A 24187-nucleotide genomic window follows, 5' to 3' on the forward strand; every position below is an offset into this window, starting at 1 on the left:
ATGGATTATATACACTCACCGGCCATTTTATTAGGTACACCTGTCCAACTGCACTTTACCACTTAATTTCTAATCAGCCAATCACATGGCGGCAACTCAGTGCATTTAGGCATGTAGACATGGTCAAGACAATCTCCTGCAGTTCAAACCAAGCATCAGTATGGGGAAGAAAGGTGATTTGAGTGCCTTTGAACATGGCATGGTTGTTGGTGCCAGAAGGGCTGGTCTGAGTATTTCAGAAACTGCTGATCTCCTGGGATTTTCACGCACAACCATCTCTAGGGTTTACAGAGAATGGTCCGAAAATGAAAAAACATCCAGTGAGCGGCAGTTCTGTGGGCGGAAATGCCTTGTTGATGCCAGAGGTCAGAGGAGAATGGGCAGACTGGTTCGAGCTGATAGAAAGGCAACAGTGACTCAAATAGCCAACCGTTACAACCAAGGTAGGCAGAAGAGCATCTCTGAACGCACAGTACGTCCAACTTTGAGGCAGATGGGCTACAGCAGCAGAAGACCACACCGGGCGCCACTCCTTTCAGCTAAGAACAGTAAACTGAGGCTACAATTTGCACAAGCTCATCGAAATTGGACAGTAGAAGATTGGAAAAACGTTGCCTGGTCTGATGAGTCTCGATTTCTGCTTGAACATGACAATGAGTTCACTGTACTCAAATGGCCTCCACAGTCACCAGATCTCAATCCAATAGAGCATCTTTGGGATGTGGTGGAACGGGAGATTCGCATCATGGATGTGCAGCCGACAAATCTGCGGCAACTGTGTGATACCATCATGTCAATATGGACCAAATCTCTGAGGAATGCTTCCAGCACCTTGTTGAATCTATGCCACGAAGAATTGAGGCAGTTCTGAAGGCAAAAGGGGGTCCAACCCGTTACTAGCATGGTGTACCTAATAAAGTGGCCAGTGAGTGTATTTATTGGGGGATTTGTGTACTATGATTGTAAAAAAATGTATAGTATGGTACCGTGTTAGCCAGAAAAATCCATATTGTGGTAAATACTTGAAATCAAAGTAATTTAGGAGTGATACCTTTATTGGCCAACAAAAAATTGTTAGAGCTGTAACAGCTGCACAGCTCTAACAATTTTTTTGTTGGCCAATAAAAGTATCACTCCTAAAATACTTTGATTTCAAGTATGTACCACAACATGTACTATGATTGGAATGTGTGTATTGTTTCTTTTTTGATGTTGGATAATAAAAAAAAATATTAAAATAAAGTTAAAAAAACAGAGTTTGTCCCGGAAGTGGCAGTGGTCAGCAGGGGACCCAGACACACCACAGGAGGATACCATGGGGGTGTGGACAGGTAAAAATTACATGTTTGTAATGTTTTATATAAGTGCAGCAACATAAAAGAGCTGTCTGGAGAATTAAAGGGGTACTCCAGCACTTTTTATAACAATGGTAAATTTAATACTGTGAACCTCTGAATCAACTTCTGAAGAAATATCAGAGTCTGTCTCCTCACGTGGACCCACAGTCCCCTTAGCCATTTACAGACAAGTATGAAAGATGAGCAATCTGAATTTTAGCACTCTTATTCTACATTCCCCCATGATTAAATGACTGTGAAAGGCCTTTTGCCAGTCATTCCTAGCTACCGGACTATCACAGCACTTATTCATATAAGCCTATAAAACATTACCTGTATTCCACATCTATCTGTCAATGCTCATTTAAGCCTGTCTGTTAGATATTATTGCCTTTATAACGTCACGTCCTTCCCGGCCATATACCTTACCAGCAGAGCCACTAACACCTGTGCATGGATATCGCCGTTCTAACTCTCCAATAATATATAAATCAGAAGAACTAGACATTTATCACATTATATCTGTACTTACTGTAAACAATGCGTTCAATCCCCATACAACATCCTGTAAATAAAAAAAAATAAAAAAAAAGAGAACAATCAAACGCCAGTAAGATGTCAGCGAAAAATGGTTAACTCATTTACTTGCTGGTAACATTGTTTACTTATCAGGAGCAGAGCCCCGGGACAGAGAAATGTGGATGAAGTGGTGTGGGAGAACGTCACGTGCTGCAAAGTATAGGGCAATGGAAAAAGCTGTGTTTAAATGAAATACAAATTAAAGCCTGTGAAGAGAGACTGTGGGGAATAACAGATTATTATCGGATTTTACAGTCATAAGGTAGAGAAAAAACTGGCGATCACAAGGGGCATCGGAGAATGAAAGACAGCAATAACAGATATGGATCTCGGATGCAGCGACAGAATACGATGGCTGCTGTAGACTGTGGCTTGTCATCTGGCAGGGGATAAACAAGATAAGCTTTGAAAAGTGCACAGCAAAAAGTTAGGTACAATCTGCCACCAACATTACTAACTATAGAAACAGATAGGCAAAATGGCTGTCTCAGTTATTACATATCTAGATTATATATATAATTGCTATTTAGTCTAAACAAAGCTGGTGTGTACTGACGTGAGTATGCCATAGATAATCTATCGTGTCAAATGAGGCCGGAGTAGAGGCGCTACTATATAAACACGTCTGCACATAATCCCAGCAGTTGTAGAATTTCCTCTAAATATAATATTGGAAATATAAGGCTTGGTTCACATGACGTTTCTCATCTATGCTTAACATACAGTATATATACCAGGAAAAGCTCTTGACCTATACTTTAAACAGAAGCCGTGATTGATGCCTAACAGTGGCACCCGACACCAACAGACTAATATGGAATGAGATTAACAGATACCTTCTGAGCTTTTTTCATTATGTATCCATTAAAGAGACACCGGTACAGCTTATGGCGACAAATACCGCTATTGGAATGGAATCTGCTTAACACACTATTACCTACAGGCTATAATGGCATCGATCAAAACGCTTATGTTATAGCCATTTAACAGACATGTTTTTTTTTTCTTCTTCTTCAATGTATGAAGTATTGTAGTCTACTAAGCTTTTTTTTGGTTTACTGATTTATAGCAGTACTTACTTGTTATGTAAGTACTGGGAGACAATGCGCTGAGTGTGGACTTCTCCCTTCTTGTTCTCTTAAACTGGCAAAACTTTTAATATGGTGATAGTGCCCCTCTAAGCTAAACTAAGAGAAAATGTGACGCGAACCCAGCTTTTTTTCTAATATTCTACTACACTGCAAAAAAACCTGAATAGTAAATCAAATTCCATTCTCACACACTTACACAGAACCTTTTGACCCAAACAAGACCGAAACAAAGTAACCAATGCCCAAGAAGGAAAATAAAGTTCTTTTTGACCATACAAGGCAGCCATCACTAATATTCCCTGGATTACATTAACTACATATTTGATGTCCACATTTCCAATTGAAATGCAACTGAGAAACATATAAGACTGCTTGCAGAAAAAGACCACCTGCCTCATCTTGTCTGCTCTTGTATTATTTCCTCGGTCAGAAATTTATTATATATATATATATATATATATATATATACACACACACATACATACATACACACACACACACACACACACTCACTTTCACATATAGGCCTATAATTCTTTTGATTTCTCTGCTTCTATCTTGTCTACATGCAATTGCAGTTTCTAATTGAAAACACTTCCCCTCCTGAACCTTATTTGACCCTTTAACATATTTAGATCATGTCCCCTCTTTCCCTTCATTCCTCCGGACTACAGATTTAACTTCACATATGCCTTATATTTTAGATAAACATAAAGATTCTCTCCAGCTCACTTAAAATTCAATCCTTTATTGTATAATGTTTATAAGGCAGACGCGTTTCGGGCTTGCTCGCCCTTAGTCATGGCTCTATTTCATCGGGTCCTGAAACGACTCACTGATGCGGAGGCGGTCACATGTGACTTGACTATACGCGCCACTTTCTTCACTTATCGCTGTGGGACCGTGATAGTCCCCCACTTCATTTTGGGTGACGGCCTCCACATCAGTGAGTCGTTTCAGGACCCGATGAAATAGAGCCATGACTAGGGGCGAGCAAGCCCGAAAGGCGTCGGCCTTTTAAACATTATACAATGAAGGATTGAATTTCAAGTGAGCTGAAGAGAATCCTTATCTTCTATTGGGATGTCCTTGGGTCCAGGGACCATTCTCATGTGCTCCTAGAGTGGCATAGAGCCAAAACAAGAACACTGCACCTTATTCTAAAGGGGCTTTCTGTCTAAGTGCTGACCATCTTTTGTTTCTACGCCTTATATTTTAGTTGGCCGTATCCGCCTGCTAGTACCAGGTTCACCTGTCAGTCTTATTGGTTTGTTTATAAAGACAGATTATTGAAGCCAAAGCAAGGAAAAGATTTGATAAGAGGAGAAATATCATGCTTTTCTTTATGACCTGTTTGTTTTTAGTCTGTTCCAGGCTTTGGCTTCAATAATCTGTCATATAAATCTGTTTGTCTAAACACACACCAAGGTGCATGGGGCTTTGCCGGCTGTCCACGGACAGATGTTGGTGTAGATCTGGGTTGGGCGTGATGGAAAATTAACACCCGACCCTTTTGTTTAAGGAGAGCTAAGCCACAGTAAGAGATCTCTAACTGTGGCTTACTCTTCCCCTCCCCATAGAGAGTACAAGAACGCATACACTCAGCCATGCCGAATGTTCCTGTGTATGGTGAGGACGGTAGGTGGTCGGGAGAGATAACTCAAAGCCAAATGATGATTCGACCTTCAGTTATAGAAAGTGTATGGCCAACTTAAGCTTTAGGTCTTTCCTGATATGGTTAATGCAGAAGGTACCTATCCCACTGCTCTCTAGGCAGAACTGAGCGGTCAATTGCGGAAATTAATAGGCATAGAATTATAGCTGACAAGTGCTTAGGCACCCCCCACCCCCCACCCCAACCGGAGACAAGTAACCCTTACCACAAATGTATAATATACATAGATACTTGATATCACACGGCATAGTGGCGATTTTAGCCAGTTTGCTGGTTTCATACCTGACATGGAAAACACTACAGCTTGCAGAGCTATTTTGTCTATCAAATCTGACAAACTCTGCGAATGAACTCGACGGACCCCATTAAAAGCCGCTGGGATACATTAGTGCCATGTGGCACAATCAGTAGTGTTGTGGCTTTTGTTATAAAAGAAAGCCACAAAGCAGGTGTGAACAGGGCCTTATCTATAAACCTGAGGCCAATATGAACAAAAATGAATTTTACTCCATTCATACTACTCCATAGCTATAACTCCAATAACGTGATTGCATAAAATGAAGACACAGAAAGCGTCAGACAAGGCTATAGGGACACAAAGAGCCTCTTACAGACCTCCGAAATGTCTCACAACGTCTGCACTTAATGATCGGCTTAAACATTTTCATGGTTTAGCAATTAGTTCTTTGAGAAATAATTAAATAAGAAGAAAAGGTCACAAGGGGAATGAGAAGTATTGATAAAATTAAGCACGATGATTGTGTTTTAGCTTTCTTATGTATGCAACCATCCATCACTGGTCATCAGGACCAGGCCTAGCGCTCCCTGATCTTCCCGCGGGGATATAGAGACGTAATTATAGCATATAACACTGCTGCTGTGGAAGGCTTGGTTATAAGCTCAACCTTACACTATAAGACATCACATATACATAATCAACTTAATAAATCTGGGCCCAGGTTTTTACACATAGGGAACCTGTCCACAAATTCAGTTATTTAAAAGTAATGTTTGTGAAGTAAATAAGGCTCTCAATTTTACAAATCTTTCAGACATTTCGGTGATGTCACCCAAAGTACAACATATTAGATTCAGGGAACATATATAAATATATGGATATACCAGTCCTAAGCCTGCATCTCTGGGTGATAAAAAGTGTTTTTCTTTAGTAACATGCAATCATTATGTTTTATTGTGTGTGTAAGTTAAGTTGATTTAGGGGGAAAAAATGCTTCTTTCCCTAGGTCTGGAGAGGAAATACTCTTTACTTGAGTATAAACCTAGATCCGGAAACCTACTGGTTTCTAAGAATAAAAAACACACACAACAAAAAACACAGACACACACCTGTTACTGAAAAGTGTGAACTGGGCCTTATATAGTATTTAAAGAAGTCCAGTGAAAATTTTTATTAAAGAATTGTATTGCCCCCCCCCCCCCCCCCCCAAGAAAAAAAAGTTAGACAGATTACCCATATACACTTATTACAGAAAATGCTTATAAAGTGCTTTTTCCCCTGCACTACTGCATCAAGGCTTTACTTCCTGGATAATATGGTGATGTCACTTCCTGGATAACATGGTGATATGACGCCCAGACTCCCAGAGCTGTGTGGGCTGTGGCTGCTGGAGAGGATGATGGCAGAGGGATGCTCAGTGTCCTTCAGTGTCCCTCTGCCATCATCCTCTCCAGCAGCCACAGCCTGCACAGCTCTGGGAGTCGGGTCGTGACATCACCATGTTATCCAGGAAGTGAAGCCTTGATGCAGTAGTAAGTGCAGAAAAAAAAAGCACTTTATAAGCATTTCCTATAATAAGTGTATATTGGTGATGCTTTAATAAAGATTTTGGCCGGACTTCTCCTTTAACAAAAAGATAAACTGATTTAGCTTTGAAATGCATCTATTGGAAATACTTTTAATTGTATGTTTCTTTTGCTAAATTGCTAGACAATATTCTACAGTCAGGTTATGTAAGAATGCATTTAGTTTTCGGACTGCAGTGTGCTGACTGCATACAAACAAATTTCATTAAAAATAGTTGCAAGCGAGCATGTTCGTATGAACATGCCGCTAATTGTTCATGCTCGCTGATACAAACAATTTGTTCAACAATCGTAATAGTTATAACAATTTTCGAACAAGCGAACGTCTATCTTGTGATGTATGCAACTGTGGAAGAGTAAGCTATAGCATTCGCTATTGAGGCCGCCATGTTTAGCGATTTTGCGAAACAAATCTAGCAAATTCGCGAAATCGCAATGAGGCAAATTAAATTTAATTATTTATAAAGCGCCCTTCGTTCCAGAACACTATACAAGCCATAGGGGTTAACATACAGGAACAATACAAGATCAAAACACATTTTATGCAAATGGCCGACTGGTACATGGGGAAATAGGCCCCCATACAATGCTGTGACATACTATACTACCCTAATATAGAAAAGCAAACCGGTTCTATACCACACTGCCCTTAAATAGGAAAGCAGACCTGTCCTATACTATGCTGCCATTATATAGGACAAGGACTATTCACATACAGTACTATGTTACCCCTTCATAGGTAAGTGGGTCTGTCTTCATATTATACTAACTTTATATAGGAGAGCAGGAGTCGTCTAATGTTTAAAATGTCATCAGGCATGTCAAAAGTTATTGATTGCAGAGGGTCTCACATCAGAGACCTGCTGTGATCAGGAGACATAGCTTGAGAGAGAGCTCGGCAGCCATGCCATCCACTGACCCACTGTATGTCCTGATCAGCTAATTACGACAAAGTACACGAGGCTACATCTTCTGAACTACTGAGTGGCCAGGAAGTGGATGGTAGAGCCAGTGCAGTGGTTTCCAGGCTATATGTCCTGATCGCTTTGGGTCTGTGATCAATAACTGTTGACATGCAAGATGGCATGTAAAAATGAATGACAGGTACTCTTTTATGCTGCTCTTATATAGGAGACTGGACCTGTGCTTACACTACGCTGCTCTTACATAGGGCAGCATGGTCTGTTCACAGATTTACTTTAAAACTTTAGAGTCATTTAGAGTTTACAGGGTATTACAGAGCAGAATAAAATGTAGATCAGGCTCCAAAAACCTCAATTATCCCTCCATTCTGGGCAATTTGTGCCACAACTAGAATCATTACTTATTGTTTCTCTGTGCGAGTTTGTGCCAATTCTTTCAAAGACTTCAAAAGGACGTGACAGACGAATATTTTTTTCTGCTCCATTATCCTTACAGATACGAAGAAAAGAAAGAAGAAAAGGGTATAACTGTATCATCGGGAAGTATTACTGTTACAAAGCCTGTCTCGTTGGTTATAGCAGGAGAGAAATGTCATGTAGTCACTGTACTCCCTGTAATTACGGCCCTGTCTGCGAACTTTCACTCAATTACTGACAGTCTGAAAATAATTGTGAGAGTTGTTTATTGAACAACTAAAAAGGTCAACTCTGCAACCAGGACCCTTAGTATGACAAAGTCCTCCATGCACGGCACCGCTTATTGGAAGCTTTTTAAAGCCAAGCAAATAAAAAGATGTAACAAACAAGGCTTCAATGGAGCAAGCATCAGGCAACCTATTGTTGCGTTTACACTGAATGATTATCGTGCGAATTTGCACGATAACGATCGAATTCGAACGATAATCGTTCATGTTCTAAAATTGTTGTTCGTAAAAAGTTCGCAGATCGTTCCGTGTAAACAGTCGTTCACCGATTTTTCCTATGTGCGATAGGCATAAGCGATCGCAAAACAAATTTTCCATACGATATATCGTACCGTCTAAACGCTGATCGTTATGAAAAAAAAAACGTTACTCAGACATCGGTAATTGTACGATCGGGCCAATTATCGTTTCGTGTAAACGCAGCATATGAAGACCATATATACAATAAGAGCCAAGTGACTAGCAGCAACTAAGTTTAAAGGGGTTGGCCACTTTATAGTAAAATTGCTCAGTGTACAGTATTAGTAAGTGTACTCACTGTATATACTGACAGCAGCTCCCTGTGTACCTCATAGAGCTAATATCAGACTCCCCTCCTCCAGGCTGTGCTGTCCTGCTCTGTGGTGTTTTGGTCCATAAGATTGCTGACATGAAGGAGCATGTGACCAGGCCCCGCCCCCCAGTGTCCACCACTGAGCCTGTATATTTCTATGGAGAACACAGTGGACAGGGCATGGTCACATGCTCCTCCATGTCAGCCATTTTGTGGACTGAAACAAAACAGAGCAGGGCAGCCCAGCCTGGTGAAGGGGAGTCTGATTTTAGCTCTATGAAGTACACAGGAGCTGCTGTCAGTATATACAGTGAGTGCACTTACTAATACTTTGTACTGACCTATTTTACTAAAAAGTGGCCAACCCCTTTAAAGACTTTGCAAAATGTCCATGAAGTGAATACATGATTGCAAATCCTAATGTGGGTCTATCCTTAAAAAAAACCTTTCCGAGATTAATAGATCGACGCAAAAACAAAAAGCAGTTTCAAATGTTGAAATGCAATTCTAGGGATGCCCCGCCGCTGTAATGCTCATAAGGAACATAAGGAACAAGATAGAGCAGCAGGACTTGTCAACATCCTGCTGTTCTATTCATTGTCATAGACCATGGGCAGTTTGTGCCCGCAGCCTATGGAAAGCCAGGAAGTGATCTCTCCAGCAGGTGCAACAATATGATTTCATCGCTGGAGAATCCGTGGATCCCAGACTTGTTGCCTCCCCTCTCCCAGCCTCCCATGGCATAATAAAACAATCCTCACTGACGTACAGGGGTATTCCAAGATAAAACTAACTTGTCCCTTATAAGAGATCATGGGGCGGTCCGACCTCTTTGCCCTCAACGATCTCCATATAAGCCTGCGTCTCCTTTCTTTTGAATAAAGCTGTGGGTACAGTATGTGACCCACGGCTCTGTTCATTCTTTAGAGAGGTGCGGAGAGAGCCAATAGCTGTACTTGACTCTTTCTAGAGCCTCCATAGACAATGAATAGAGCCGCTGGAAATAGCAGAGTACAGCCCTTTGCGCTTTCCAGTGGCTCCATAGGAAAGAATAGAGCTGCAGGTCATGCACTGTACCCGTTGCTCTATTCAAAACAAAGGAGCCGCAGGCTGATATGGAGATCTCCGTCCGTACCCCCCACAATCTCTTACTTGTCCCCTATCCTGTAGATAGGGGACGAGTTTGTTTTATCTTAAATTGCCCCCTTTGATGACTGTACACTTAACTATAATGAAGGGACATTAGACATTTTTATGTAAGAGGCTTTGAGCACTCCTTTACAATTCTGTTATTTTTGCAATAATGCAAAAATAATCCTGCTACAGCAAAAAAAAAAAAAAAAAACACTAAAAAAGTGAACACAACTGTAGGCAGTTTACACTAGTGTATAAATTACACCCTTTGATAAATCTGGGCCAGTGTTCTTAAATTTGGAACTATGTAATTAACATTACATGTTAAACAGAATCTTTCCCTATTTTTTTCCTTTAATAGTAACCACCATAAAAAAGTAATGCAAGGTATTGTTAGTCCAGATATACACAGGTAGTTTCTCCATGACCTTTTTTTTTCGTTCTTTATCTGGGCAATAACAGCCTCCTGGTTTTAGACTCATTAATTACTGCATGAGAACTGTATTATAAGGAGCTGTATGCTATACTGGTATTAATAGTACACAGAGCAAAGCAGCCCTGAGGAGTTTATATTCACTACAGTTGACCTTTGAACTTGTCAATAGATTATAAACTACTAACTGAAGAAAGATGATGCTATAGGTAAGAGTCATAGATAATATAAAATTATACCACCTGCCCTTGCAGCTAGAACTCAGAACACGAGTGACCCAACGTAATGGATGCCTGGCAGGCCTTAACCAACAATTTCTTTGTTGCAACGCCCAGCACTCAGGCAGTCAATCAAGCATGAGTGGCTGAAAGCAGAGCATAGGCAAGGCGGCTACATGTAACTGTGGCTCCGCCCCCATGCCTACTTACTAGGTGCCAGGAATGAGGATTAAAGACTAAAATAGAAAATAAAATATCATTCCACTAGGGCAGGAGCCAGGGAGTTAGAAACATTTATTAAAGGAAACTATAATGTTTTGCAGGTGTCAGGGTGCACTGCGTGCGCCAGGTATGGATTTCTCCCAGCAGTGCTTTTGATTGCATTGCATTCAATAGCACTGCTGGAATAAATCCATATCTGGTGCGTGCCTGCATCAGGAGTGCAGCAGGTTTTTTCACAGCATATCCTGCCGCCCGCAAAACATTATAGTTACCCTTTAAAGGAAAAGTCAGGCGAAAATTTTTATTAAAGTATTGTATTGCCCCCCAAAAGTTATACAAATTACCAATATACACTTATTACTGGAAATGCACATAAAGTGCTTTTTTCCCTGCACTTACTACTGCATCAAAGCTTCACTTCCAGGATAACATGGTGATGTTACGACCCGACTCCCAGAGCTGTGCGGGCTGTGGCTGCTGGAGAGGATGATGGCAGGGGGATGCTCAGTGTCCCTCCAGTGCCCTGTGTCCCTCAGTGTCCCCCTGCCATCATCCTCTCCAGCAGCCACAGCCCGCACAGCTCTGGGAGTCCAGTCGTGACATCACCATGTTATCCAGGAAGAGAAGCCTTGATGCAGTAGTAACTGCAGGGAAAAAAGAAAACTTTATGTGCATTTGCCGTAATAAGTGTATATGGGTAATTTGTATAACTTTTGGGGGGCAATACAATACTTTAATAAAAATTTTCGCCAGACTTTTCCTTTAAAGGTAACTTGAGGCTTGAGCCTTTTTTGCTATATGCTCAGGGATGGTTTGTTTAAAAATAAAGGAAAGGAAATGGAAGTTGCTGAAATTGGAGAATTGGAGCTGTGGGTATTTTCTTTTTATACAGTCCACAGCAACATGTGAAAAATTTGAGTTAAGAGGAATTACCCTTTAATGGTGCGTTCACACCTACAGGATCTGCAGCAGATTTGATGCTGTGTTCAGTTATTTAAATAAAATCTGCTGCAGAAAATCAGCTGCAGATCCTGTAGGTGTGAACCCACCATAAAAGAGTTTAATATTTTAAACTAGACTGAGCAACATTATTTCATGACAAATTGTAAACCTTGATTCGAGAAAGGTTTATGGTGGACACTTCGGTATATGGCAGCCAAAGAGACAGGTAATACATAGACAGGCTAAGGTGCTGCTCCCTACTGATTCATTGGTGATGGGGCAGTGGTAAAAGACAAGTAAAATGACTAAACAGTAAATTGGGTATTGAGGAGTTTGCCGGTTGTTTCTTAGGCAGTATTTTTTATCATCTTTTATCATAAAATACGGCCATAACTTTTGGAGCTGCACATTATTTATTAAACCCAATTAATGGTGACTTCTTCCAGAAACCAGACAATCAATGGATGCTGAACTAATATGTAACCTTCACTACTTTACCTCGATGCCAAGCTGAGATGTTGCTGTATTTCTGTATTACCCAAATTGCATTGTGCTACCTGAATAAAGTGTTTACTTAAAAACAAAGAGCCAGTTCCCCCCAATGCAACTCTTGGAAAAAAGACATTTACTTTAATCTCAGGTTACGTTCAGCATTTAACTTTCTGCTTAGAACTTCTAAATTCTTTTGACCACAGAAAAGCCTCCAGGAGCCACTTCATTACCCCAATGGGAACACATAGCAAAACTGTTTCATTAGAAAGATGAAAGTCAAGTGCTTGGGCAGCATAGACATGTAAATCGGTTATGTACGAGATATCTGAATAGATGAGAAGAGCCTGTAGGGAACTATGAAAACAAGATATGATGTCAACTTAAATAAAGCGTACAGCCCCCTTCTGTTACATTGTTGTCCAATCTTTACCACCTGTGGCCCATCTGACCGACTTTCGTACTATTATGTACAGTATGTACAGTATGAAAAACAATGTGAAGCAATTTTGCCTAACAATGCAATACAACTACAGTGGTTCCTTGGATTAAGAGCATAATTCGTTCCGGGACCGTGCTTGTTGTCCAAATCCATTCTTAAACCAAAGCAAATTTTCCCATAAAAAAAAAAATCACTGAAATTAAGACAATTGGTTCCACACCCCAAAAAAAAAAGTTTTTTTTTTTATTCTGAATAACATGTAAAGCAAATGAAACAAACATTTAGAAACAGCAGAATATGTGATATTATAAGTTACTATACTGTATAATATCATCATGTGGAGTATAATGTATAGTAAGTGCATAAACCTGGAAAAACAACAGCAGTTTGTAGATACTGGATGGATACTGGATGGAAGTGCAGGCACATTATAGCAGCAGTGTGTATAGCTGAGTGTGAGTACAGGGACATTATAGCAGCAGTGTGTATAGCTGAGTTTGAGTACAGGGACATTATAGCAGCAGTGTGTATACAGTAGCTGAGTGTGAGTACAGGGACATTATAGCAGCAGTGTGTATAGCTGAGTGTGAGTGCAGGCACATTATAGCAGCAGTTTGTATAGGTGAGTGTCAGTGCAGGGACATAATAGCAGCAGTGTGCATAGCTGAGTGGGAGTGCAGGCACATTATAGCAGCAGTTTGTATAGGTGAGTGTAAGTGCAGGCACATTATAACAGGAATGGAGAGGATGGGAAACACCAGGGCTGACAGACACTGCAGGGAGCATGAACATGAAGGAATGAGCAGGGCAGATGTTGGCACTGTATGGCAGCACTCTGTCTGGGGAGAGCGGTGTTACAGCTATGTAGAGATTACCCCCACAGTCCTGTCTCCTGATGCTATGACCAACCTGAAGTGGATCTGCTATGATTTGGAAGGTGAGGAGGACTTTCTGGGTCAAAGTACAGTGCTGTAGACCCCACTATGCAGACCATGTCCCTCTCCCATTCCCACCCAGTACAAGGAGCTCTAAAACCAAAGCAATGCTCTTAAACCAAGTTACAATTTTGAAAAACGGTGAGCTCTTCTAGCAAAACACTCTTAATCCAAGTTACTCTTAAACCAAGGAACCACTGTATTGTATATTAATACTACGGATGTGATAAGCTGTAGTAAGGCAAATGTTATACATACTGTCTAGTCTCCTACAGCAAGACTGCTGTTATGATTAATGGTAGTAGGGTTCACTGAATAGACCCTTGTTTAAACAATTTAGTTATTCGGTCATCTAAGGTATGTCTTTGTCATACCAGATAAATATGAATAGCTACGACGGTAACTTTTCAACAAACTTTGCCTACCATAATAATATGCAAAAAAAAGAAAAAAAAAAAAAGAAAAAAAAAAGAGCCTCAGTCATGAGTCTTAAAATATGGGAATAGCCCAAACTCTTTATGAATCCCCAATGCCTAAACCTATTGTTTACTCAAAAATATCTGCCATCTTGAGAGGGATCAGCTAACTCAAGTTTTAGGTAAAGTATCACCGCTCCCAGAAGCAGCAGGCTGGATGCACATTAATTTTGACTTACACCTGAGGGGAAGCAGGAGGCTTTAGAAGTATTATGTCTGAAAATTAGCAAGAAGCTTGCAGAGTCAAAAAATGACATATACAAGGCATAAATATATGCAGAAATACTGCTACAAAAGTTATCTTAAAGTGCAAATATGTTCCATTAAGTAAGATGTTTACCCCAAAACACGTCAGTGTGTTATTTTAACTGCTATATGTTTGAGACTTTGAAATAAAGTTTGTTGTTAAAGGGTACATTCACACATACAGGATCCGCAGCAGATTTGATGGTGCAGATTTGATGCGATGTTCAGTTTAGATTTAGATAGGATCCGCAGTATAAAATCCACTGTGATACAGTGTGTGTAAAGTTACCCTTACTCTACTGGAGTGGTGGAAAATTCTATTATCCTGTGATTGCATTCATTGCCTGATGGCTCCAGGCTTTTCACTACACCCGCTCCTTCTCTGGGACCAGGAATACAGCTCTGAGCATCATACCATGGTGAGCTGGGACAAGACTTTGTATCTTACTTCATGTTCTATTAAAGGGGTTATCCAGCGCTACAAAAACATGGCCACTTTTCCTCCTACTGTGGTCTCAAGTTCAGGTGCGGTTTGCAATTAAGCTCCATTTACTTCAATGGAACGGAGTTTCAAAACCCGACCCAAACTGGAGACAACAGTAGGGGGAAAGTGGCCATGTTTTTGTAGCGCTGGATAACCCCTTTAACTATTGAATGTAACTTTTTTACATGGTTAACAAGACTGCATGTCCTGTTCTTGACAGTCAAAAATATATTCAGGGCTGTAATCTGTGTATTCTACTTTTTACCACCAGATAAGAGAAGGTGCTTTCTGTGATCAGCTGAACAACTCAAGTCTGGGAAATCCTGATGTACAGCACTATAAGTACCCATCTATACGGGTGCTCTTAAACATAGACATATGTGTCAATGACCAAGGGGACACTTCCATATGAACTGATCGTTTTCTGTAGCTTATAGGGCCATGAGATGCACGGAATATCTATAGTAAGTAGCCCTCATTGTTATTAGCAGAAGTCATTTGTGTGTAGATTTTGTTCATTTTCTATTTGCTTGTGTGTGAATAACCGTTCTCTGCCCTTGATCTGTCATAGGGATGAGTCGGATTTGCATCATCAACATTGATGAAAGTTATGTAAACGAAGTTCTGTAAATCTCAGCCTCATGTCTCACCAACCTTTTTGTCAGAACTAAAAAAAAGAGAAAGGCCTCTTCACTGTTCTGCGACCACTTAACACTAGAGATCTCAAAACCAAATCAAGTTTGCAAGAATTCCCCCAAGATGCAACCTTCCTTTGACTATACACATTGCCTTAATGGCTAAAGAGGCTCATACACTTTAGAAAAATGTCCAATCATCTAATATGTATAGTGGGCCTCCTGACAGATGACTAAGGGAATAGAAGAATTAGACACACAGGATTTTAAGTGCCCAATCTTTCTGGCGACAACTTACTCCTCCTCTCTTTATTAAGAACACATGAATGCTGGGTGGACTAAACTCATGCGTGTGGTGGGATTGAGAAAGAGCTGTCAGCTGAATGTTAATTCCCATTACATGTGTCTGACGCTGTGCCAGGCATCTCCGTCAGGGCGGCAATTAGAAAAAATTCTATCAATCCATTTATCAATCCAATAAAAAAAACCCCACAAACACTTGTCATTCAACTCCCAACGTCTGGGCAAAAAAAGATGCCACCCCAGGGAGTCTTGGAAAATAAGGATACAGACATAGACACTATCCATGTTTTCCCTAGGATGGCATACAATTTCTCCAGACACTATAGGTTATGTCGAGGGTGTATTTAGCCACTCGTCTTTTCCAACGTTCGCTCATTACTACTCCTCATCCGTTAGCTCTCCCAAGATCAAGGTGGTCATAACTCAAATGAAGTACTTTCTATGTATGGATAAGTTACACACAGAAAAACACAGAAACATGTACAACAGAGTTCTTTAAAAAAGTTTAAACATTTTAATTATATAAATGTCAGACCAAGGCATTCAGGAACTCATGTCACCATTTCGATACACAACCTGGTGATGGCAGATTTTGCAAAAAATGTAGGTGAAGAAATAGATAATGTAGTCATTGTATGTATCTTCCGTTGGGATATGTTGGGAAGTGTACCTAAGGGTAGGTTCAGACTACGGAATCCGCACGGAGAAGTTCCGGCGGATTCCGTGGCTCGTACCTGTTCACAGCGGCGCACCTATCTGCCCGTGCCTTAGACTCCATTCTATGTCCAGGCCGATTCCGCGTTCTGCCGAAAGAACAGACATGTCTATTCTATCTGTGGAATTGGCCTGGCCATAGAATGGTGTCTATGGCACGGGCGGATAGGTGCGCCGCTGTAAACAGGCACGAGCCACGCAATCCACCGGAACTTATCCGGGCGGATTCCGTAGTCTGAACCTACCCTAACTCTTAATTTAGCACTATAGATTGCACTGCCCTAGGTGAGGGGACAGTATTTTAAGCTTTTTTGTATTCTTGCTGTACAGTGGATGGATCTTTTATTCTTTTGACATATTGTGATCTCTGTGAATGTAGAACTACCTCACATATGTCCCTTCATCTCTGTAGCTGGTTCTTTGGTACTGAAATAATAATAAAAAAAAAAATCCTGATGACATTAGCAGATATATTCTAGTACACAGAAATCTATGGAATAGTAAAGACTGACTTAATAGCTCTGCTTTTCCAAAAGGCCAAGACAATATTATGGAAATATTGGATAATCTCGCTTTGACACAACGTTCTATGACAGTGAGATGAAAACGAGCTATAGACAATTAGCTTTCTGCATGTTCCATGGAGCTGTCACCTGACTGTCAAATGCATTATCTACTACATACTAACACACAGACAAGATACCCTTATCTGACAGAAATGTCTATGCTTGGAACACAAATCTCCAATTATAAACTGCAAAATGAAAATCAGGAAGATACTGTAACAAACAATACGTTGCGGTCTCGGACATTGGCTGTAATATGCGATAACAGTCAGATGGGTCCTTTAAATTCCATGGTTGGAGGCACTGATGCAATATTTACTGGACCTTAAATTTCAAACCGAGCTCGGGTTGCCAGCTATTTAAAGTGTTATCAGTTTGCTCAGTTGCAAGTGACAGATGTGCCAACAAATGAAAGACTATAAAAAAAAAAAAAACTGGTGCTAGGCAAGGACAGAAACTGTGTGTCCATTTGATCTGACAAAGTCCGGATGTGACCCAACAAAACACAAGCAGAAATTCATACTTATACGTAAACTGAACACTGGACAATGAAAGTGAAAAGATAGAGAAATGCAAGATAGGTTGCCGGATGGGTCAGTGCTAACCCTATGTAAGCCAAAGACACAGTCATACTGTGAACGATGAATGACCTCAATTTTATTTTATTAGAAAGATGAATTGCTTTGGGTGTTCCAACCAGTCATTACAACATGTTGGAGGAATTTATGTCTAGATTTACAATAGTTGAGAATAAGACAAAATGATAAATTTTATTATTGGGTGGGATAGCCAAAAGTGTATTGCTATGAGGATATATAGAAGTGATTGTCATACTCAATAAACACCCTCCTGAGCTCCAGAGGTTAAAGTAGTTTGTCTTCCTTGAATGTAATGGGAAGCCAGGCTTGTGTTCTTCACACCCTTGCAGTGGGGCCTCAGAAGCCGGCAAATACTTTCCGAACTATCCCGGTTTGTGGGGTAGAGTTTCTCTGTGCAGCTGTCATGTGTCAGTGTCAGAATAAGGCCTCATTCTAAGGGGGCAATGAAGAATTTCTAGTTTACCTTGATGTTACAGAGGAATACTGCCCACAGATTTCTTAGGTTTCACATCTTGAGTGTTAGGAAAATGTTCACTTGGGGACAGAAATATGATACACTAATGAAGACCAGAAGAACTATTCCAAACAAAGAAGAATGTTTTATGGAAGCATCCACTTAAAACACAAAAAGCAAACCTGTAAGGGATATAACAGCAATACCCATTGGTGGTTTAGCTGTGTCTGAACAAAAATACATAGAAAAAACTACTTCTATCTCTCTCTGCAGATGTACTTGGACGCATGGAGAGCTTCTATTTGCTCAGCAGTGGGAGGCTCCCATAATACAAACCTCACATGCTAAAGGATGTGAACACTTCATACTAGTTATTCAATAGTAAACATGAATTGTGTATCAGACAGAAGTACTCTTTACTATAAAGGCAAAAGCTAAAGACAACTTTCTGCCTTTTTATGAAGTGAATGCAGGTTGGGATACAACTTTTCTTTTCCTTTTCGGTTCAATAACAGTTACGTGTTCAAAATGAAAAATCTAAATGTAAAAAATTACTTGGGCCATAGGGCCTAAAATGTAATTTTAATATATTTTAATTAAAACATACATACTTTTTTGTTATAAAAAAATAGCTTGTAATTACCTGTACACTAAATAATCTTTTAATTGTAAATGTCTTAAAAAACACTAAAAACATAATGGTAAAATTGTCTTGGCAGGGGGCATTTTGCAATCATTAAGTGTGTCCAAATTAAAAGCTACTACATATCTACTTGCAAATAACATCTTTTAAAGAGAGTCAGTAGGTGTATGCTGGTCTATGGGTAGCTGGTCTAAGGGTAGCAAAAACTAGTGACAGAGCAGCTGAATGATGTATCACTTACATTGTTCTGTGCAGCTGATTTCAAGATATCCTCCTAAACAGGGACTCCAAGCATCACACTCTAGTTCTCTTCATTTTGTGCATATGCTCAGTAGTCCTTGATATTCATAAGCACCAGCATCCTCTGCTCATCAGCTGCTGATTGGCAATTCTCTATCTATACTGTGTAAAGTAATACACCGCTCTGTTCAGCATTTCTTTCACTAGAGTGTGCTGCATTTAAATGTAGGAACAAAAGCGTTCACCTGAGTGCGGGCTCCCTAAGTCAAGTGCGTGGAGGAAATGCCTAGCGATGTGACTCTGACACACAACAGTTTAGGCACACGTAAGTCAAAAGTGAAGCAGTCTATCTTTTAGTTTTTGTTGAGCAAAAGGAAGCCATGAATTAATTCATGAGGAACAGGACATACAACAGAAGCATTAAAGGCCCCATTAACCTGACAGATCAGCGCTCGCTTGCTCCCCACTGGTAAGAGAAGGGGGGGGGGGTGTCTGTTGGGAGCTGCGACAGGGGCTCCTTGGACAATCCCATGGGACACTGGTGTCAAACTCAGGCCCTCCAGCTGTTGCAAAACTACAATTCCCATCATGCCTGGACAGCCAAAGCTATAGTTTTGCAACAGCTGGAGAACCTGAGTTTGACAGCCCTGCCATAGAAGATAGCAGCGGTCAGCTGCCACTGTTCCTATTGCTCCGAGCAATGGGCAGCAGACCATCGCTATCGTTCCTATCGTTTTTTTTTCAACATGTTGAAAGAAAAAGATCAGCAGACATCATGCATATCGGCTGATTGTTACCTTTTAACAGAAGCTTTTACACCAAGCGATTATCACAGGTTTTTTTAGGGCTTTGATCAGAAGAAAAAAAAAATGTGGGGGACATTTCTCCCCCCCCCCCCCAAAAAAAAAAGGTATATCTAAATCACCAATATACACTTATTACGGGAAATGCACATAAAGTGCTTTTTTCCCGCACTTACTACAGCATCAAGGCTTCTCTTCCTGGATAAAATGGTGATGTCACGACCCAACTCCCAGAGCTGTACGGGCTGTGGCTGCTGGAGAGGATGATGGCAGGGGGACACTGAGGGACACAGGGCACTGGAGGGACACTGAGCATCCCCCTGCCATCACCCTCTACAGCAGCCACAGCCTGCACAGCTCTGGGAGTCGGGTCGTGACATCACCATGTTATCCAGGAAGTGAAGCCTTGATGCACTAGTGCAGAAAAAAAACACTTTATAACCATTTCCCAAAATAATTGTATATTGGTGATTTGTATAACTTTTGGGGGGGGGGGGGGGCAATATAATACTTCTAGTATAATGACTTCTCTACTATGTATGGAGCCTAGTTGCATAAATCCTATAACCCAATATTGGTGTTACTTTACTTCCTCTGCATCAATCCATACCACTTACATTAGAGGATGTTTCAATGCAGCAACCGAAAGTTTGTGGCCAATATTTTAATCAACCCAGAAAAGAGTTCATGTAAATGTATGCATAATCGGCAATGGATGAGGCAACCCACATAATCTGAGAACATCCATCCAGCATAATATTGAGACTTGGAAAGAATTCAGGATCCCAGTTTCTCTGTCCAGTGCCTCTGTCGCTATAACTCTCTTTCAACCTTATTAATTCCTTCTGTGCTTCCCTCATCTCTGTCTATTTTAGCAGCACAACATATCCTGAGGCAATCTCCAGAATGTAAATGCCAAGATAGGCTTTTGCACGTACATCTGTTGAGGTAAATTAAGGTATGCAATCTGTACTGCTATTCCTGGTTGGTGAACATGTACTGGAAATTCAGAAAATACACGTACACAGTAAAAGGTAGCTTAACATACTTAACCAAAATTACTAAAACTCATTTCATACAATGCTCTATTATCAGATCGCACAAGAGCCTGTGAAGACCCCCATCATGATGATAATCCTGGAAATCATTTTCTAGCGAGATATAAAAGTGGTTTATTATCCACTTATGTAGCAGTGACGTATTCTACGGTCCTACATGATGAATTGTCTCACTCGGCTCTTTTTGTTTCCAATAATGTGAAACCCATAAGGTGTGCTTATCTAACGCCCCCGTTGAAAAAAAAAAAAAAAAAAAGTCATTTGGCCGAGCAGAATGTGAAAACATAAATGTTAATGGAGGAGTTTTTTTGTTTTCCCTTTACAAAGCAGAAAAAGGCGGAATATACACAGGTGGTTCTGAAGCTTTTAAGGGGCTAATACATTAGAGGATACAACAGAGTGGAAATGCATAAGGTTAAAGGAGAACATAATAAGGGAGTTATAATTAGATGTCCTTGTGCCGCAGGTATCCTGTATTTCCTGGTCCTGCGATGTCACAACCTGGCTATGCAATGCCCACTCAGCAAATCAGTGACTGAGGTGGGACATCTTTGCAGTCACTGACCGGCTAAGTGGGTAGTTCCATCTGGGCTATGAAGAAAAAGGAACCCGGGAGATACAGGAGACAAGCAGATGATTGAGAGTGGTGGCATTTGCTTTTTTATATTCACATACTACATTTTTTAGGAATTTTGGTAGTCAAATCCACAGTAAAAGTTTGCAACAAAGTAAAAAACTGTAAAAAAAAAAAAAACATCTGCTGCTATATCAATACCACAGTTATAAGGGCTGTCAGGACTGGGAGCTTTTCTTTAAGGGGAACTATCAGCAGTTAGACGAATCTATTGCACATGAGACGCTGAGGAGGAAGGTATATGTCTCTCACCTTCCTCCTCTGCAGTTAGTCGTGTGCTCCACGGTCTGGTGAAACTGTTAGAAGCACTGCCCGCCCCATTCATTATCATTAGAAAGGGGCGGGCTGGCCAGCTGGGGGAGGGGATATGGGGCAGTACTCCTAACGGTCTCACCAAACTGTGAAGCAAATGACTAACTGCACCGGAACAGTGTTGAGGAGGAAGATAAAAGGCATACCTTCCTCCTTGGCATCTCCAGTGGAATAGAGACATATCAGCAGGGTAGATTTGTTTAACTAGCTGATAGTTCCCCTTGAAAGCAAATCTAAATCCACCTACCCCCCCCCCCCCAAATAGGACTAATATGATTCGTTTGCAGATATGAAGCCCTTCCTGACCGTGTATTTCAAAATGTGCCTGGTGCGGTCATTGGGGTAAAGGATAAGCTTTAATGCGGAAGCATTTGTGTCAATGAAGAGGGGCCTGGAGTTTCCCTAGGCCAGCAACACCTCTTTAGTCTTCCTTTACACCCTCCTGGTCTTTAGTAAAGTCCCCTTTGGTAGGATTTCGTCTCTTTAACAATGGTTGAAATTGTTTGCATGCGCCTGAGCGTTCCGAAGCAGGGCAGGCTGCTAGCATAGAACAAGCAGCCCGGCTGCATCGGTGCACTTATGCAGCTTCAGATTGCTATGGCACATGCACAATTGCTGAAGAGGTGAAATCTCTCAAGGGGGTGTTACTACAGAAAAGAAGAATTGAAAGGAAGACCTGAGCAGCGTGGAAGGCCTAGGGCATGTGCACTCTAGGCCCCGCCTTATTAACACTGCTGCTACTGAATAAAAGAGCATTTTTTACCCCGAAGACGACACCAGACGCATTTTAAAACACTTGGCCAAGAAAGACTTCATGTGAGCAAACAAAGGATACCAGTGGTTTGGGGGTGGGATAGGGGTGCAGGAGGGTATAGATTAGCTTTAGTATGTGGCCACAAAGTATACTTCTTTGTCCTGCTCCCCCCCACAGTTGATATCCTGAGCACCCAGGCCCCACAAATCTCCTCATATTTACTTGTTCTGATGAAGTTTTGTTTGAACAGGAAACACAGAACGTCACTGAAACTAGTAAAGACTAGAGTGGGGACCAGGCAATTGGGAAACCAGCGGTGGAGGACCAGGCTCGGTATAAATACCTCTTTACTGGTTTTAGGTTAAGATTTGCAGATCAGTTCAACTGCATCATTTTTATGCTGTGCGTGAACTTGGCCCAAGTCCTGTTTTCTTCCTCTTAGATCCACTACTTGGTTTTTGCCCAAAATATTGTAAAAAAAAAAATATCATATGTATGTGGAGTGTCATGTTTATGGCTATCTTCTTGGTCAGTTTGGCCAAAACAACCAAGAAAAAATAGAACCTATTTAAACTGGTCCATACTTTGCACCCTATTTTTGAGCACAAGTGTGCAGAATATTAATTATATACACATACACACACATACATACACACAGAGCCATAGACACACACTGTTCAAGAGGGAATAGTTTTGCACAGACCAGGAGAAAAAGCTGAAAATCAAAACGGCCACATCTATTATAACAAGTACTGACAAGGGAAACTAAGGGAAGGATTCCCATAGTCATCTTCAATCCATTCTGAATTATGCAATTTTTTTCAAAAAGACTTGGCGTGTTGCTCCCCCGGTGAGGCGGAGATTAAACAGAAAATAATTTTAGCCTCGGAAGCGGTGGAGGTGGACAGGTTTGTGAACATATGCTGAAAGGTCATTTTCATCTAGTAATCTACATTAAAATCAACAAGGAGAGTCTAAAAGATGCCAACAATAAAAAGCAGATTACTGTTGCTGGCCCTGGCTGCAATTCCCAAGTGACGCCAATCATTTAAATGCATTCTCAACTTTGTACAAAGCGTAAATGGAAAAAAGTGTTCCGAATGCTTCCACGACTTGATAGTTTGTTCATTAGAATATGAAAAAGATAAAAGTATGGCGTTATTATGTGGGAAGAAATCACTGAAATACAGAATACAATGTAGTGATGTCATGTACATGAAGCAGTATGCCTGACAGAACGGTGCTGAGATGTGGCGTATAATATAAATTGTGATTCAGCAAGTGCAGCACATTTTCTATCTCAGGTCACTGTGAATGCCGATGTGGATGATGGTGATAGTTGTCATGCCGACAGTTCTGGAACGAAATGTAACACATTATATAAATAGTGTTGGTCATAGAAACCTTTCTTTTTCCCGATGTTCTAAAAACTAACAATGTTCTGAAAACGTTGCTAGAAGCATTACCAAAACTGTGAGACACGTGTCCCATTATATGCAGGGAGCGGCGTGAGCTGTAGGGGTGGGGAGGGGACAGTAGGCAGTGGCAATGTCTTTTATACACCGTTAATCACGTCACAACCTACTACTAACCAAATGGCAATGCTGTTCTGCCCTATTGGTAAAGTTTGTCAGGGATGAACCCTGCAGCTTTAACATATTGATCATTTAAGTAGGTACCTCAGCAATGAAAAACTTTTGATATTCTGCTGCCCTTCTGTACAACATACTAAACATCTTATTTTTATTTAACCTCCCATGGTGTC

The 24187-nt window shown here is 40.8% G+C and overlaps 1 protein-coding gene across 5 annotated transcripts in view; it reads right to left on the reverse strand.

Moving 5' to 3' along the window:
• UBE2F (ubiquitin conjugating enzyme E2 F (putative)) overlaps positions 1–24187 on the reverse strand; it is a 168198-nt gene that overhangs the window by 22513 nt on the left and 121498 nt on the right. For 4 of the 5 annotated variants that reach the window (XM_069983185.1, XM_069983184.1, XM_069983182.1 and 1 more), the window contains one exon: positions 1870–1902. In XM_069983185.1, the coding sequence (XP_069839286.1) occupies positions 1870–1902 (33 nt within the window). Of the gene's footprint in view, positions 1–1869; positions 1903–22919; positions 23779–24187 lie in introns of those variants that run through there. The other variant, XM_069983186.1, reaches the window with a different exon arrangement.

This window comes from Dendropsophus ebraccatus, chromosome 9, assembly GCF_027789765.1.
Source record: "Dendropsophus ebraccatus isolate aDenEbr1 chromosome 9, aDenEbr1.pat, whole genome shotgun sequence".
Lineage (NCBI taxonomy): Eukaryota > Metazoa > Chordata > Amphibia > Anura > Hylidae > Dendropsophus > Dendropsophus ebraccatus.